The sequence below is a fragment of the Salarias fasciatus genome, chromosome 14 (genome assembly GCF_902148845.1).
Source record: "Salarias fasciatus chromosome 14, fSalaFa1.1, whole genome shotgun sequence".
Classification (NCBI taxonomy): domain Eukaryota; kingdom Metazoa; phylum Chordata; class Actinopteri; order Blenniiformes; family Blenniidae; genus Salarias; species Salarias fasciatus.
The window spans coordinates 23554107-23573257 of NC_043758.1; the positions used below are offsets into that span (position 1 = coordinate 23554107).

Consider the following 19151-nt stretch of genomic DNA (forward strand, 5'->3'; position numbering starts at 1 on the left):
CCAAACGAAAACTGAGTAAACACTTTCCAAGTGAGGGATGTGGAAGATAGATGTCAAATCGAGTCAATAAAGACACTGAGTTATCGCGGCGCCGCACAAAAGGGAGGGAACATCAGTCGGGATTCAAGCTGTGAGCTACAAACCTTCAGCAAATCTGACATCCCGCTCCCGCCGGGTAACAGGCTGGGGTGACTGCACCACCACTTTTTGTGCATCACCCTGGGTCACCTGCCAAAGACGGCCTCACTCCGCCGCCTCGCTAATCTACTCTCTTGAAGCTCGACACAATCCCAAGCAGAGCGCGCACACAAACCGAGGCTCGGGGAGTCGCCGGGATTTGCATGTGAGGCGCATCCGCCGTCGGCTTGCATTACAGCTGATATCCATTCTCATTGATTCCGACGTCTTCCCACATTTACATTTATTCATTAGCAGGATGTGCTGCTCTCTCTCTCTCTCTCTCTCTCTCTCTCTCTCTCTCTCTCCCGTCTTCGCTTGAGCTTAGGAGTAATGCTCTGACAGCGTGCAACACGCAGCAAACAAGAGGATACCAGTGTCCTCTCTCATCCGCGGGAATGGCTCACTGTTAAAGGAGATGTATTTATCACCCAGAGGAGGGGTGGCAGATTTAAAGGAGGGCCGGCTGAGTTCAGCAGAGAGCGAGGGAGGAAACAAATGAGGCAGGATGGGACTGAAACCAAGATGCTTCTCAGAATGAGCCTTCCTCTTTCCGTGCTCATTGGTTAAGACTAGATTGTCTTTGCAATATTTAAAGTTAATATATTGCTACTTTTGTGCTCCCGCTGTTGCTGGAGAGTCACTGTAGCGTACAGTCTGCCAATTTAGAGTTCACCATCGCTTTCCAAGAACGTACCGTTAAATCGTTGGACTGAGCACACAAAACATTACTGACTTACTGCCTTATCATGTGGAACAAAGTGGTCGTGAAATACTGAAAAAACTACAACTACTCACATCATCTTACTAAAACCAGCAAATATTGTTGCACCATGGTGCCTTTATGCCTTTGATACGATGACATTTCAATTTTTTCTGTCATTCTGTTCATTCTTATGTATTTATGGAGTTAAAAAAATAAAAATACACTTGATCTCAAGTGAATTAGAATGAAAAACAAGAGTTCCTTCTATATATTGACATTTTGGGGGCAATTTATTATTATTTATTATTCTGTGTGGTTAAATACAGTATCTGGTCTGTGTGTTCTGGTTTCTATTTTTCCTTCTTGTTTTGAGTAATACAGTACACATTACACTCTGGGAGGACGAGCGGGACTGTATCTCAGTTCCACTGTGCTTCTTGCATATGCAGCGGTAATTGACGATAAAGCTCACTTTGACTTTGACTTGACTTTCCGTAAGTGACTTGACCACTTCTGATCACTTCTCTCTATATGCAAATAAATCTGCAGTTCATTTCTCTGTGCAACGATCAATTGCTTTATCCCCCCCCACTCGAACCATCCGGGGGAAGAGGAAGAGGATGAGAAAGACATTGTGCTTTATTTGTTTTTCACCCATGAGATTCTGCCCCAACAATGTTTTCAAGTGGAAATGGAAAACTTTTGCATTCATGGTGTCCGCTTAAATGACAGTGGTGCTGGAAGACGCTGTTTTCAAAGTGTTGCAGTGTGAAAGTGAAAGTTTTCAAAAAAAAAAAAGTAAATGTAATTGTAAAAAGCAATGGTTCCTTAATTCTTCATTTTCTACCTACAAAAGTGCACTATTCTCTGTCTGAGTAAAGCTGTGCCTCACAATAAAAAAGTTATTGGATGACCCGGCAGCCTGTAATGAAGTCTTCCCGCTCTGTGTCCTTCTCCTCACCTCTTCCTGTCTTGTGTTGTGCCTGCAGGTGTTACGTTGATGACAAAGTGTCCAAAGTGGCTTGGCTCAATCGATCCAACATCATCTTTGCTGGCGAGGACAAGTGGTCTCTGGACCCCAGAGTAGATCTGGTCACTAAAGGACAGCTGGAGTACAGTCTACGCATACAAAAGGTAAACACAGTGCTGAAAGTCGAAAAAAGGAGTCTGGACGGTGGCTTCAGGCGAATTTGATTGTTCTGAAGATGCCTGCTGATTCAAAACTCGTGAAACGCGACCTTAATAAGCGCACACTTTGACTTAAATGTATTCTTCTTAGTAGCAGGAGCTCTGTCGTTTAAATATTCATTCATTCATTTATTCATTTATTTATGCAGTAGGTTCATTCTGACCAAGGTTTTATTTTCTGCTTCATTCTTAGATCTTAATTTATCACTTTTGTGTGCTTCCCCGTGCGTGAACGTAGGAGATGACAGGTTGGGGAGAAAAGAAAGGAAAAAAAAAAATCCCCCTCATGTCTATTTGCATAAATTAATACTCAAAAGACTCGTTTGACATCCTCTGCTTGTCTGTGAGCCTCCAATAACGTCAGAGCCTGGACAGTTAGCTTAGCTTAGCATAATGTAGTGGGAGAAAGAATTTAAAAAGTGCACACTTATTCCTCTTGACGGACCAAATGCCTTCATTGCAAGCTGCTCTCATTAGAAGTGAGCTGTGCAGGCTGCGATCAGGATCCTCAGAGGTGCAGTTTGGATGCACACCAGCCAGGCCAAACCCACATCTCCATGGATTCCCTCCGGTTGCAGCGGCCACACAGAGTGAGGACTCTGACATGAGAGATCAGGCGTTGCATCTTGAGTTCCTTATGCGGTTAAGTTGAGGCAGACACCCAGCCCTGCTGTCTGAATGTTGATAAACCAAACACGTCGTGTTCTTCAAGTCGCTTAACCATGACTGTGAAGCCGTTCTAGTACAGCCCAGAAAAAAAAAAAAGAAAAAACATTAAAAGAGACATCAATCATGATTTAGTTGCTGCAAGGACAGATTATATAGATAGAAAGAAAAAAACAAAAACATTTTGTTGATATATTCGGTGTCAGCATTTTGGAGTTCGTCAAACCCATTAACTACGACGTTTCTTCATTATGTTAATAGAAAAGCGTCACGAGGGCCGCATTGCGTTTCTTTCCAAACGCACTCGCTGCACGAAATTATCAGTACATAAAAGTAATTTGTGACTGAGTTCTTCTGCCGCTTTATGGAGGCGTGAAAAAGAGTTATGACAGAGGTGGAGCTCAAGTGTTGGACAACAAAACGCAACATTTAGCTAATCGGTTTCCACAGTGACTTTAACTCTTGATGGAACACAAACTGGTTTAGGAATCGCAAACAGGATTTCCTCTGATCTAGTTCTTGAAACATAGAGAATGAATGCAGGTTTTCGTATCGGTTGATCCCTGCTTTCATTCCAATAAGTCGTGTTGTGTTTTATTTTGTGTAGGTGGACGTGTACGACGAGGGCTCGTATACCTGCTCCATACAGACAAAGCAGCAGCCCAAGACCTCACAGGTCTACCTCATTGTACAAGGTAAGAGCCACCACTTCTCTCCCCCAAACGACCCAAACTAGCAGCTTTATCCAAAATATAAATACATTTTCCGTTTGTTCACTAGATGGAACAATTGGACCAGCCATCAGGGCTCATTGGTAGCTGATGCTGTGTTGATGTTGTGTAATTCATGAAGCTGCAGACGTCGGTGTCGCCGCTCCGTGATGTCGAATGTGCGAACGTGTGCCTCGCAGTTCTGGCGCTGAGCCGAGCGCAAGAACAATAAATGAATATGTATTGTGAGGATGCGAAAGCTCCATGTCGGAAATGCCTGCCTACAGCAACAGGATCTTTTGTTCCAGTTCAAATAAATCTTAAGTGCACTTGAAAAGCCTTCATCTGCAGTTTTCCATTTCAAAGAGTGGGAGCCTGTTCCTCCTGAATGGAGACAGCAGAGCGAGATGAGAGTGAGAGATGATCGTGATCATCAGAGGGAGAGTGAGAGAAGGTGCTTTAAGATTCGATCCATTGCCTGGAAGGAAGAAAGTTTTGTTTTTCCCACACATTCTCTTTTTTTGGCAATTTTTCTTCTGAAATTTATCTTGTGGGCATTGAGGTTGCAGTTTCTGAGATAAAAGAGGGAACTACGACATTGCCAACTTTTTGTATTTTAGAAGTCTGACGGAAAGCTTAATGAGCAGTCATGGGTTCATTTCCACTTCTCCAGTTCTGTTTCTTTAGCCACAGAATCTACTATCCCAACAAAGTTTAATACCTTTTATGAATTAACGACTTATCTTGAAGTTCTTTGGTTGGCAGAAACGTTTGTTCAGCAGTGTCACCAAGTAGCAGCCAGTCGTTAATGGGAATTTCCAAATCATCTCCAGCTTTAATGAGGGGAAAGAAGGGAATCACTGTGTTTTGGTGAGATAGTAAAATGATTTAACATCTGAGTAAAGTGGTAATTGCAGCAAACCAACTCAAACATTTAAGTTTAGGTAAAGATACACATTTTGGTATTTTAAGATACACATTGATATAAAACCAGAAGAATACCATGAAAAAAACAAGAAACGTATCTAGGTTTTATTCATCTTGATAAGAAACAATTTGGAAGACGAAGTCGTACTGTTCAAAATGAAGATTCCTTATAAATATCTTACATTAAAAAAATTATATTTTTTTTTATCCAAAAGAGTTCAAAAGCTCATAATGTGTCTGGTATACTGTTGTGTGCCATCCAGACCTTTTGTGAGCGCAAATATTTTTATCACATGACTTCATCACAGATTAAAATCTGCGCTCGTCTGTGATAGAGTGAGAGGTCTTAGTGATTTAACAATGCTGTCAGAACTGTCTAGATTAACACATTTAACTTTGTTCCTGTTGATCTACAGCTGCTTCAAGCCCCATCAACTAAATAAAGTTAGCAAATTCAATGGCGGTGACACACCGGAGCACATCTGAATTCTTCACCCCCATCTTTGAAGCTTTTCCTCTCATCATTTACTCTACTAGAAAAGGGCTCAATTGTTGATCAGGTCCATTCATTTATCCATAAAAGACACTTAACAGGTAAGTGGTTAAGTGGATGGTGGCGCTGTACAGAATACTGTCATTCCCCGGTTTATTAAACCACATGGGTCCATTTAACAACGCCAAAAACGAACCCAAATCTGAATCCTGGTGCTCTGGAAAATAACTCACCATATGAATATACTCTCAATTCAAAGTTTTCTTTGACAGTCAAAGAGAAATACAGTGTATTTCAGCCATTTCTATTTCAACTAATGAATTGAACGCTTTGACTAAAGTCATTCAAAGCCACCTAACAGATCCATTCATTGTGGCACAAAGACGTTCTCCAGCCACAGCAGGTCTCTGTCGGTGCACTTTTCCTCTTGTCAGTCTCAGAAAAGCGAGCGCCGCAGCTCCACCAGTTTACCAAGGCACGTCGCCTGGTAGCGAAGCCCAGCAGAGCTTCTCCCTCCACTCCCTTCCTGCTTTGCAGGGAGCAGTTGACTGTCGTCTGTTACGGTGTGCGCACGGCAAGAGCCAGCCGTGCATATCCGCAAACCCACGTCGCTCTAGGGAAGCAGCTTTCTGACCTAGATGGAGAGTTTCTATACCTTCTGTCAGACTCAAAAACAACACAAAAAAAAAAACTTTTGGTAACTCGTGTCAAAATAAAGTCTGAGAAGAGTTGTGTCCTGGCACCAATATTGCCTGTCAGTGCCTTGATGTACTGTCAACTGAGAGGAAAAGGCCAAAGGTGATACGTCCGAAAAACACCTCAAGAAACACTTTTTGTTGTAAGTTAAAGTTTTTAAAAGTTCAGGGAAAAAAAGCAACAATCAGACAATGGAAAAAATGGAAAAACAATGAAACTAGAATTTGCTTGTTCAATAATATTTAATAAAAACGTGGTGATTTAGAAGAAATCTCTGATTATGACGCCATCGCAGATGGTAAAAAGTTGTCTCACCTTTTAGATTTCAGTCCCGATTTTCAAACAACCGAGGATCTGAAACTTCCAACTTCGTCTGGAGTCAACATTTCAGTGACATACGATGAGGCCAAACCCAGGTGAGCATAGAAAGAGATGAGCAAAGCTCTAAAATCAATTCTAACATGCAAGGAGCCAAAGGAGGGAGGCCAAGATATTATGAAGCCAGTGAGCAGACAAGTTAGCCAGCTGCTGCATTCAGGTACATTTTACAGTAATGAAAAAGAGAAAAGACTCACTGTTTCTTCCAAGAGGCTGAACTGTGTCCTTGCTGTCAAACTAAAGGATATTGATTCAAATTTATGACTGCATGAGCGTCCATGTAGTAAATTTTGTCTTTGTTTACATGTGCATCAAATTTATGACTGAAAATTCATCAAATATTAGTTTCACAGTTTTTGAAGATGGTTTTCTCATTAACAGGCTGTTTAATGTAGAGGGACATGGCCAACAAGCAGTCTAGGTTGTAGCAACCTCATTAAAACTCCATTCTGATCTCTTGACTTGTCCTTTCTGCAGTAACCGTACAATTCATTTTTAATCTCTGTCAGGATACTTTGTCCTTTTAGGCCTTCTTTAAACCCCTGAAATGTCTCTGAAGTGCTTGAAACCTCTTGGGAATATGAAAGAATATGCAGAGGGGGAAAAAAAACATTGAACTCTGTATCAAGGCCAAACAGGAAGTTCATTATCCATCAAAATGCCAATGCCGAGTCTCTGTAGTCTTATTTCACAAAAGACAGTTGGCGGCTTTTAACCTGTCGGAAAGAGACTGCCTGCAAGACGTGTGCACAGCATCTCAGATCCCATAAATTGGATTGCCTGTAGTTTGCTTGTTTGTTTACATGCCTGTGCGGGGGCGTCTTCTTCCTCTTCTTCTTCTTCTTCTTTTTTTTTTTTTTTTTTTTTTTTTTGTCGGCTTTGAGCTACAAATGCTTCAGATGTCGTGCGTCCATTGTCCAGAAAAGCCAGATGAATGATGTTGTACTGTGCAGGCACAGTGAGAAATCTAATCCTGCTGCTCGATGCATTTTAGCAGCGCTCATTGTTTGATCAGTCTTTCGAATTGCACTTCCTGTTTTGGACTTATTGGCTCTGACGTGATGTACAACTAAAGATAAACGCTGCTGGCTGTCCAAAGAGAAACATCCTCACCTCACACAATAGGCTTGTGGAGGACTTCACATCCCACTATGAACTGAAGATAGCATCTATTGATATCATTTTCAAAGGTCAGTATTCAAATTGATGCTGCTCTTCTGGGATCTATACAAGTGAATTGCCGTTCCTTCCCAGAATCCATTGTGTCTGGTTATTCCACGCTTGATCATTGGGACGTCCCGCTCCGACTTCCCAGAGTATGTGACGGCGCCCTCGTTTGTCACGTCTAATGCGACAGTTATAGCCAAACATTGATTCCCGTTGCCTTTTTCCCCGCTGTTTTGTCCTTTGCTCTGCCTCTCAAAGACCCATTCAATCCCGCTGCCATTGTTGTGATCATCCGTTGTGTGTCTCCCTGCTATGTGGGCGTAATCTTCTCCTTGAGGTTTGTTTCAGCATCTTTCATCCAAATTGCGTTGCGGTGCTCAAGGCGTAGGCTTCAGGCAATTACAGTGGATGTGCTTCTACGAACAAACACTGCAAGATCTTCTCTGCTTTGATATTTTTGGTCAAATATTGAACACAGACGTGAGCAAACAAGGGTTTAAAGATTACATGAGAAAATCCCACTTTACCAACAACCCACCACTTACTTAACTTCAGATACTTTTTTTTTCATGTTGCTGCATTCACTGTTTTTTTTTGTTACTTTGGTTCAAGTCTTTGACAAGAAAAAGCCCTTGATAAGAATGTGCCGTTGCGTGTGGCACCAGTATGCAGCAACCTATACCAACCCCCTCAAAACCCAATCAAGTCTGCGGGATAATAATTCACCCTGCCTTCATCTTTTAATGGGTATGAAAATGTTCTAAGCATCAAACATTGCCCCTGGTTACAGACCCAAGAGCGGGTTCGCGTAACCAAAGCTGACAATTTTCTGCTAGCAGGGACAGGGACGTAATTGGAAAACAAATGATCAGACAAAGTAAATTTGCGGTGGATGAAAAAGTGGCGGACTCGCAGGGCTCAGACGACTTGGTACCAAGCAACAGGGTCATTGCACATGACAGGAATCCCAATGCAATGGCATTTCAGCCCAGTCCAATTAGATTAAATTTTTTTTAATCATAATTTTTTTTTTTTTTTTTTCGGAAACACGGAGCTGGAAGTTCAGCTGATGTTCTAGATCAGTGATGAAGAAAGGTCTCCTCTGTAGTTGAACCAGAATGTTTACTTGCATCAGTGCAATCCTACATCTGTTCTCGGCTTCTTCTTTTTTTTTTCATGTATGGTCTCCAACACAATAATGAAAAGGCAATGAAGGATTGGAGGGTCATCAGACATTTGACCACTGTTCAAAGGAAGACCAACAAGAAAATGTCAATCAATCAATCAATCAATCAATTTATTTTTGTATAGCCCAGTATCACAACAACAGTTGCCTCAGAGGGCTTCAAGATGTTACATTTGTCGGTAAAAGTAAAAACAGTGAATAAGCATAATGGTAATATGTCAATATTTACAGTAACGAGACAGAACGAAGCAACCACCGCCTTCGACCCTCACATCTGGCAAGAAAAAACTCCAAAAACCCAGTGGGAAAAGAAGAAATCTTGGGGAGAACCACAGTATGGAGGGATCCCTCTCCCAGGGACGGACAGCTTTGGCAACAGCTAGCATGAGACAATAAGAAGTAAAGCCTAGGACTATGTTGAGGACAGTCCGTTGGACGGTCCAGCACAAGAACCACGGATCCCAGCAGTAGAACCGAAGCCAGTCCACGGGCAGGACCGACAGGGGTGTCCTCCCGGTCCGGACGGAGCTTGTTCATAGGCCTTCGTAATAGTGGAGTCAGCAACTGAAACTGGAGAAGACTCCCCCTCGAAGGGGGGGACAACAGGTGAAAAGCAATGAACGGACTAAAGGGAATAACATTCAGACATTAGAGGAGGACAGGGCTCAGTGCACCGTACTTCCCACAGCATTCTAGCTCCTGGGGCAGCTTTGTGGATACTTAACTGTTTAAACTAGTATTTAGTTAGTATAGTTTAGTTTAGTTTAATTTAGTTTGGTTTAGTTTAATTTTGTTTAGTGTAATTTGGTTTGGTTTGGTTTAGTTTAATTTAATTTAATTTAATTTAGTTTAGTTTAGTTTAGTTTAGTTTAGTTTAGTTTAGTTTAGTTTAGTTTTGTTTAGTTTAGTTTGGTTTACTGTAGTTTGGTTTGGTTTACTTTAGTTTGGTTTGGTTTGTTTTAGTTTAGTTTAGTTTAGTTTAGTTTAGTTTAGTTTGGTTTAGTTTAGTTTAGTTTGGTTTACTGTAGTTTGGTTTGGTTTGTTTTAGTTTAGTTTAGTTTAGTTTGGTTTACTTTAGTTTGGTTTGGTTTGTTTTAGTTTAGTTTAGTTTAGTTTAGTTTAGTTTAGTTTAGTTTAGTTTAGTTTAGTTTAGAATCCCTAGCTGACCTGATCATAGGCTGCATCGAAGAGAAACGTCTTGAGCCTAACCTTAAATGTGGAGACTGTGTCTGCCTCTTTGACACCACTTGGAAGCTGGTTCCATAAAAATGGTGCCTGATAGCTAAAGGCTCTTCCACCTAGTGTCCATTTAGAGACTCTAGGAGTCACCAGTAACCCTGCATTTTGAGAGCGAAGTGCTCTGATTGGTTGATAAGGCGTTAAAGCATCTTGGAGATAGGTTGGAGCCATCCCATTTAGGATTTTGTAAGTGAGGAGAAGGATTTTAAATCTAACTCTAAACTCGACTGGAAGCCAGTGAAGAGATTTTAGAACGGGAGTAATGTGTTCACGTCTTCTAGTTCCAGTTAATAATCTGGCGGCTGCATTTTGAACCAACTGAAAGTTTTTTAATACACTTTTTGGGCAGGCTGCGAGAAGGGAGTTGCAGTAGTCCAATCTCGCAGAAACAAATGCATGGATGAGTTTTTCTGCATCGCTTCTCGGTAAAATGTTTCTTATTTTAGCTATGTTGCGCAAGTGGAAATATGCTGTTTTACAAGCCAGGTTGATGTGTGCTTTAAATGAGATATCCTGATCAAATAAGACCCCGAGGTTCCTCACAGTAGAGGAGGAGGATACACTGACGTTATCTAAGGTAATAATCTGTTTGGATAGACACTCTCTCAGTTTATGGGGGCCTAGTATAATGACCTCTGTTTTGCCAGGATTCAGACGGAGATAGTTCGTAGTCATCCAGGTTTTAATTTCTCTGATACAGTCACTGAGTCTGTCTATTTGATTAGTTTGATCAGGTTTCATAGATAAATACAGTTGTGTGTCATCTGCATAGCAATGAAAATTGATATCGTGACTTCTAATTATGTTCCCTAAAGGAAGCATATATAACAGAAATAAAATTGGCCCGAGCACGGACCCTTGAGGAACCCCATAACTGACCTGGGAGCACGGTGAGGACTGTTGGTTAACGTGAACAAATTGGTACCTATTAGATAAATAGGATTTGAACCAGCAGAGGGCTTTTCCTCTGATGCCAACCTCACATTCTAACCTCTGCAGGAGAATATTGTGGTCGATTGTATCAAAAGCTGCACTGAGGTCTAGGAGAACCAGGATTGAGACTAGACCTGCGTCAGCCGCCAATAGCAAGTCATTAGTGACTTTAACTAACGCAGTCTCAGTGCTGTGATAAGCTCTATATCCTGACTGAAATTTCTCAAATAAACTATTGTCCTGTAGGTGGCGGTAAAGCTGTTTAACCACAACTTTTTCCAGGACTTTTGAAATAAAAGGCAGATTTGATATCGGTCTGTAGTTAGCTAGAATATCAGGATCGAGATTAGGTTTTTTCAGCAGTGGTTTGATTACTGCGAATTTAAATGACTGTGGCACATAGCCATTTTCTAGAGAGGTATTTATTATAGTTATGATCGTATTTAAGATAACTGGAAGGATATCTTTGAAAAGCTTAGTTGGAATTGGATCTAGGAGACAGGTTGAGGTTTTAGAAGACATTACAATTGAAGTAATCTCAGCCCCATTTACTAATGAGAAACTATCTAGTATTTCAGGTATTTCAGGTATTTCAGGTGGAGGCAGTGGCTGGATTCCCTGAGCTTGATCTGAGGAAAGCGCTTCACTGATTTTACCTCTAATGGTTATGATTTTATCATTAAAGAATTTAAGAAAGTCATGGCAGTTTAAAGATTCTGGGATTACTGGTTCCACTACAGTATGACTGGTTGTCAGTCTGGCTACAGTGTTGAATAGAAACCGAGGGTTATTTTTGTTTATTTCTATTAAACGAGAGTAATATAATGTCTTGGCTTTAAAGAGAATTTGTTTATAGCTTAGCAAGCTACATTTCCAGGCCTTCAGAGATTGTTCTGATTTAGATTTACGCCACAGTCTTTCTAATTGCCGAGTTTTTTGTTTGAGAACACGGGTTTCAGAATTAAACCATGGAGCAACGCGCCTGGGTCGATTGGTTTTCAGCTGCAACGGGGCCACTACGTCAAGGGCAGATTTTAGTGAGTGCATAGCACTGTCAACAAACTGATCACTATTATCACCACTGGCCAATAAGCTCATTTCTGTGAGTTCACAAGATAATGCAGCAAATGCAGGCTGGATCAATTCTTTGTACCGAGCCACAGATTTTTCAGATAATGTCCGTATCAGCTTAATTTTATCTTTTTGAGCACAGTAGTCTTCAATCAAAACCTGAAAAGTAATTAAAAAATGGTCTGAGAGAATAGGGTTCTGAGGGAGAACATTTAGGTCACTGACTTCTATCCCATATGTTAAGACCAGATCCAGGGTGTGCTTGTGACTATGAGTGGATTCATCAACATTTTGAGTGAAACCGATACTATCTAATACTGCAATAAACGCATTACTCAAACTATCACCAGAATCATCCACATGGATGTTAAAGTCACCTATTATAAGGATCTTGTTATGAGTCAATACTATATTGCTTAAAAACTCTGAGAACTCAGTTAAAAAGTCAGAGTAAGGACCAGGAGGTCGATACACAATAATTAATAGCACAGCTTTTTGATTCTTCCAATTTGGACAAGTAAGCGTTAGTATTAAGCTTTCAAAAGAGTTGAATTTAACATTAGTTTTGGGTTTAAGAAGAAGACTGGAGTGGGAAATCACTGCCACACCTCCACCTCGACCTGTTGATCTAGCTGTTTGGAAATTAACATAGGTTGGAGGGGTACATTCATTGAGCCTCACATAATCATCTTGCTGGAGCCAAGTTTCTGTTAGAGCAAGGAGATCAATGTTATTGTCACCGATAAGGTCATTAACTAACAGAGATTTAGTGGAGATTGCTCTAATGTTTAGTAGACCACATTTTATGTATTTCCTACTGGAAAAGTTATTTTGTCCTGTACAGATGTTAAGCTTTTTACCCATTGACTTTTTTTTAATGCTTTGAGCACTTTGGACAGACTCAGTCTCTGTTAGCCTAGGTAAACCTCCATGCTTGACTTGTAAAAATCCGGGAGCAGGATTAGTGACGGGATCAACAAGATCAACAGAGGAGTGTTCTACACGACTGCTCTGCGCCCGGGGCTCATAGCTGGATTGTCAATTTAGAGTTCGAAGCCGATCAGCCATATTGTGAGCTAAAAGGGCTGCACCATCCAAAGTTGGGTGGATGCCGTCCCTGCGGATGAGCCCAGGCTTTCCCCAGAAGGTGCACCAGTTGTTTAGAAAAATAACTCCGTTTTCCTCACTCCATTTAGACAACCAGCGATTGAATGATGAAAGTCGGCTATACATTTCATCATTGACCAAATTGGGCAGGGGACCAGAGAATATTACGGCATCAGACATCGACTTAGCCAATTCACACACCGAGGCTACTTGTAATTTGAGCACCTCTGATTGTCTCCGCCGGGCATCATTACCGCCTGCGTGAATCACGACTCGACGGAATCTCCTACCTTCCTGTTTTAAAAGCCTAAGGTTCCCCTCGATGTCCCCCACTCTGGCCCCCGGGTAACACCTAACCTTCACCGCTGGCAGCTTCACGTCTCTAACTATAGAGCTGCCAATCACCAGCGTGTCCAGTTCAGCCGGCGTGTCGTCGCTGAGGGGAGAGAACCTATTGCAGACGTGAAGCGGTTCTTGGAGTGCTACGTGGCGGTGCTTAGCACTAGCCTTCCTCCGGACTGTCACAAACCGGTCCTGGTCTTGTCCCGGCTGCTCGGGACACGCTGCGGGGCTAGGCTTGCTAACACTCCTCTCACTGCGGGAACGGGCTGCGAGCCCTGCCGCTACCTCGCTATAGCTAGCGCTGCCCTGCCCCTCACATCTGCGCAGCCGCTCCTCTAACTCGGTTACCCTGGCCTCCAGCGCTGTCAATACACTGCACTTTACGCAAATACCCCTATCGTCAAGGGAGGCAGGGTTCTGACTCAACATACGGCACACTGAGCAGGAAAGAAAAGAAGACAGAGGGGAGGACGCCATAGCGGTCCCGGCGGACCAAGCTAGTTAGCACGCTAAGCTAGTTAGCACGCCGGTGGCGCTAACGGCGGAGAAGAAATGTAATTCACGAGAGATCGCTTGGTCAATCGGGGGCGAAGTAACCCCGGGGGCGAAATAACCCCGATTTTTGATTGCTTCGTGAATTAACAGTAATAGCAAGAGAGAGACAGCAAGCACTTCAGTCGCTCGCAGGCTTCAGCAAGCTTCACCAACACGGAAAACACTCACCGGAGTGACGTCAGACGCTCAGGCTGCGCAGAATCCTCATGTGACAGTTAAATAGTGAAAAGGTGTTTTTCATTGCAATGGGTTGAAAAGTAGACTGGTTTCTGCAGAGGTATTATAGCTATAGATATACTTGACTTCAGAGATGCACCAATACCACTTTTCAAAGGATGAGTACACAGCCTCTGCGTTGAAACGAACATCTTGCTCTTGATTTGACATCCAAGAGCAGACCGATCATAACCCTCATGGCCTGCGTGCTTTCCCCTGTGTTCTATGCTGCGTCGAAGTGCAGACAAAAGCTCTTGGCGGTGCACCTCTTGATGCAGAGGTTCAGTGTATGTGATTCTCGGCAGCGCATTACCTTTGTGTATCGTTTGCGTATGGATTGTAAATGAGGCTCAACAGCAAGCTGGAGTGTGTGTTCAGCACACAATAAGCCCTGTACCAGGCATACGTTATTCATGTGTAGCATGTAGCATCCCTGGTGTGTGATCCCCGATTCTCTTTAGCATGCAACATGTAGCGCAGCTTCGGCTAAACTCCTTCTGGATCCACCGAGGAGTTAAACTAATGAGCAGCATCGGGCTAACTCTGCTCGTCCAAACGCCGGTGATTAAGCTGCTGGTGTCGTACAAACTAGCTTCCACCTTCCTCTTGATATTTAGGCAGAACATCATTTGCAGTCTGCCTCACTGTGTGGAGTTTACGTGTTCTCCTGCAGTCCAAAAACATGCTCTGTGCACCTGTTGGTTGGCATCAGGTTGTACTTGCCGCGTTGCATCAGAGATCTTTTGAGATACTTTGGGTGTTTTAGCATCAGAGTTCATATATCATGCTGCTGTCAGTATCAGTGCATTGCGTACTTGACTTCACTGAAACCTGAATGCTGTGTCAAATTACAAGTCTGCTGCATCGATGTGATTATCTGGAGTTTCGCAGAATTCAAGCTAAACATTCCAGGAAGCCGTTTGCTCTGAAGATGCTGCATATGACAGCAGTCCCAATGAGGAGTGAACGCTCTGTGCTCCCGAAGTTTTAAATAAAACTGCCGGGCTGTCATTTATAATGCCGCACCACACCGAAAAGCACAGATGGCCAGAGTGCTTTACTGTGAATAAAGAGGAAAAATATGTGCCATAGTAAAAACTTGAATAAGTTATTCCTTTATAGCCACTGGCAGGGTAAAAGAGTTCCGTTAATTTACGGCAGACTAATTGAACCTCAGGAGTGGGTTGAGGTCATTAATAAATCAGAAGTAGGGGAGCAAACTGTCTCAACACAATGATAAAGTTCAATAATGGTGAAAGCTTGTGATTGACAAAAGAGAAAGCAGTACAGAGAATTTTTATGTTTTAATCAATTTTCCACTTCTGTCATTGAGATCAACAGGAACAATGAAGAAATAAAATAGCGCAAACCAAAGTGAGGGTGCTTTAACCCTGTCACACAGATTGTTTAAGAATGGTGCAAAATACAGTAACGGGAGCAGTTTGGCTTCCAATCAGTAGTTTTTATATTTGAATAGACTGTTAGTGGGCCGTAGCACACCGTGCATAATCCAGGAGAGTAATCAAATAGTTCTGACTTAACTTTTGATTGCTAAGTTCCCCCAAGTAAAGGCCTTTTTTTCTGATTTTGCTATTGTTGCAGCCACTAGACTTTTCTCAAGTTGTCACATTTCACCATGTTTTCTAGACCACAAGTTGCTCCTGAGTTCGACTTATCTGTCAAAGGTGTTTGTGTCCTTTAACCCTTGATTCATCTTTTTTGTTTGTTTTGTTTTCTTCATTAGTTTGTCCACTTTTCTCCAGCCCTGTACAGGTTTCTCAGACAATTCTTTTTCCTCTCCTCTCCTTTTTAGTGTATATACATGTGTAAAGATGACATTTACTTTCTGTTTGTATGAGCTGCTTGTGAAGAAGTATAATTGACTATACCACAGGAATCCTTTCCGGCTGGTTTAGAGAATGTTTGTCTCTTCTTCCTGCTAGAAGTGTGGCAGATCTTTAGCTTCTCTTTTTTACGATAGCTGCTTTTTATCTATCTGCAAACTTTCAGTGATACTTAGGTCAAAAAACTGTTGGGGGCAAAAAACCCTCAGGCTGCTTCTCTTCATAGAATGTCTTTATCTGGTTGCAGAAGCCTTCAGTTTTTACTATGGTGAAGCACCCCATGCCAATTCACGAGGTTACCTTTCATCCCTTGCCTTTTCACCTCAAAGGTATTGTTGCTCATTGTGACGAATACTGCGATGACTCCACAGAGGGCTTCCGGAAACCGCCAGCCTCTTTTCCACGTCCTTCATCAGATGTTGACGCTTGTATTTTGCAGGTCGGATGCAGGCGAGGTTTTGTTCTGACCGCTTTACCATCATAATTACAGCTGTAACAAAAGGCGCATACAGCATCAGTCCAGAGTCTTTTAAATCTTCCTGAGTGTTTTGAGTCTCCCTCCTGCAGTTACCTCAGAAAGTTATCTTAGTTCTGCAGACCTCGAATTGACCTCCACTGTTGCTGTTAACGGCCGTTTCTTCATTACATTATGAACTCGGGGAACAGCCACCTGAAAACGCTTTGCAATCTTCTCCGAGCCCTCCTCTGCTTTGTGGGCATTAATTATTTTAATTTTTGCAGCGCTAGGCAGCCGTTCAGTGGAGAGCATTGCAGCCGATTGTTGGGACGAGGTTTGAGGAGACGGGGTAGTTATAAAGTTTCTGAATTCACCTCGCCTGGCCTTTTGCAACAATGCCTGTGAACAAGGGATGATAGTCAAATAGGCCTGGGAGCCCAGAGCTGTTGTGGTGTCAGTCATTGTGCTCTTTTCCTTTTGTTGCTGCAGCCGTGTATTAGATGTTGAACAGAATGTTTGGTTTTTAATATTTTACCTTTTGGAGATTAATATCTTCTAAATGATTGAAAGAGAGTTGCATAAGACTGCATATTAATTTTTAATGGAAGCGCTCATTATTAATTACCATTTCAGCATATAAAACAGCATTTAAGGGTGTAATCAGAATATGCAACAGCATGAAAGTAGATGAGCCATGTCAGTGATTCATTAACAATTTATCACATTTTGCCCAAAAAAAACATATTCCAGTTTGTTGTAAAGTCTGTAAAGCAAATTACTTTTTTTTATATTCTTAAATACTGATGATCACAGTTTCTTTTATCCATGAGTGAAATCTGAATCAGTAAAGACGGCTGAGTTTCTAACACCATGCTGAAGATATAGTTTCTCCTCTGTGATTTTTTTCTGCAGAATCTTGACCATGAGAAAACCTTTTCATTGATACATCTCAAGATCAGCTGACGATCTGAATAATCTTTGACTCTGACTGGAGGGCACTTGAAAGGAGGGATGAATGAAATTTGGAGCTGAATGTCTACAGGAAACTCAATTTTTTTAGAAATCCATGTGGAGAATATCTGTCAGTAGAAAGCGACCGATATGCGGATACTGAATGGTATGTTAAATCAAACTAATGAGGAGGGTTGGAAAGAAAAGGTGGTGCATAACAAAAAAATTCAAAATGCAAAAGAATCCTTGTCTGGATTTGACTCTCATAGTAGTTGACGAGGTGGAGATAGTTTCAAATCAAATTAACTGAGAAGGTGCATGGAAATCAGGCTGTGATTATTATACCCACAGAGGGGGATTAAACTCATCCCTCCTGCGCAGCGTTAAAAGCCACTTCACCAGCAGACCACAGAAATGCGCCAATTAAATGTCTTTTAGAATATAAGTGAAGCAGAGCTGTCACCTCTCAGGCATTGAGACTGAAAGTCCCACAACTGAGGCTCCGTTTACGCAGCAATATTTTCAAGTGAAAATGGAAAACTTTCATTGCGTTTTGGGTGTCAGTCTTCACAACAACACTGCTCACAGCTGCTGAAAATGCAACTTTTTTTTCACACAGTTCCCATGGTAGGCAACAAGGAAAAATGCAACTTTTTTGAAACACTGCTACTGCTCATGCACGCCGCAGCGGGACTGAGAAGAAAAACGAGTTATTCTGCACATGTATGAGTAAATGGACAAAAATAATATTTCCAGGGTCCAGACTGACATGACTCCCAGTCCATATTCTTCAGGGACTTGGTAGTTTTAGCATTCAGGGTCACCCTGAATGGCAATTATCTTGGTCATCTCTCCTCTGTCATTCTAACTAGATCATTTTCAGTTTTTTCAACTTCTATGGAAACTGACATGATTTTCAAAATGTCGCCTTGTAAACGTGACACTTATCTGAAACGAAAACGCAAAAAAAATTGTGCTTTCACTTGAAATGTTGTATAAATGGGGCCTAACTCTTAACTTATACTTTCCACACTGTGCCACACTGTAAGCTTTGGTTGAAATTAAGATTAAGAGTCTTGTACTTAGCAAATATTATAAGTTTCTGCATCTAAAACATTCAGTGTGTTTTTGCATCTCATTTTCTCATCATTCCATTTTCCATTTGTGTTGACTAAAAGGTGAAGTTGTCCAACCTTTGTGTTTCAGTATTCATCTATGATTATTTTTACACTCTCATGATTGTTCTTTTACCTGATGCCCTTTAATTTTAACCCCATGACTGCTGCCTTTATCACAAATCGCACCCTGATTAAATTATAAATTCTTCAGGGTTAGACTTCTATTTGAAAACAGTCTAACGACTTACCTCAGTCATTTTCATTCGGTCCTCTTCACAGCCTCATCCCCGTAGTTTCAGCAAGTTCAGCAGATCCCAATATGCTATGCAAATGCGGCTCATAAAACGCCGAGGCTGGGGAGTGATTCATTCATCTCACGGGGTCCTCTTGTGATACTCGTCCCGCAGGAGTGGAGCTCTGAGTTGGTTTAGCTCTCGCTGTAACTGCCGATCGGCTGGCGGACCGCCGACCCCAATCAGAAACGTTACAGCTTGTTGAACTCTCATTTTCAGTAGTGCGCCCAACAGTTGATGTTCATTTGACGTGGCCGTTTCACCAGTTAGAAAAATCATAACGTGTGAGTCATTTCGCTTCCAGTGGGCAGGGTGTCCGATGATTGGTCTAATCAGCTGCTGCGAGTGAATCGAAAGGCGTCGGGTTGATTTGTGCGTTCCAAAGTAAATGAGCCTGAACAGCTGGATGGATTTAGATGTGCGCTCCATCACTGCCGGGAACTATACGCCGAACGCCAGTGTGTCTGCGTGCGCACAAGCTGTTCTCCATATTCCTTGAGGCTTGTCAATATTATTGATCCTGTGTTTGTCTCCAGATACAACAGGCTGCTATCTGGCTTCCTCCACTTCTTCTTTTTTTTTTTTTTTTTTCAGTTCCGAGATGGCTGTGCTTCATCAGCTGATTCAAATCAGCATTGATCTGATCCTGTAGTTTTACACTGAAAGTCAGCAATTTTGCATCAGTATTGACATTTTTTAAATTATTGAAGCCATTAATATAAATGATAACT

General features: G+C 41.9%; 1 protein-coding gene across 2 annotated transcripts in view; it reads left to right on the top strand.

Moving 5' to 3' along the window:
* Positions 1–19151, top strand: part of lsamp (limbic system associated membrane protein) — a 589246-nt gene that overhangs the window by 506138 nt on the left and 63957 nt on the right. For both annotated transcript variants that reach the window (XM_030108899.1, XM_030108898.1), the window contains 2 exons: positions 1873–2017; positions 3345–3432. In XM_030108899.1, the coding sequence (XP_029964759.1) occupies positions 1873–2017; positions 3345–3432 (233 nt within the window). The remainder of the gene's footprint in view (positions 1–1872; positions 2018–3344; positions 3433–19151) is intronic.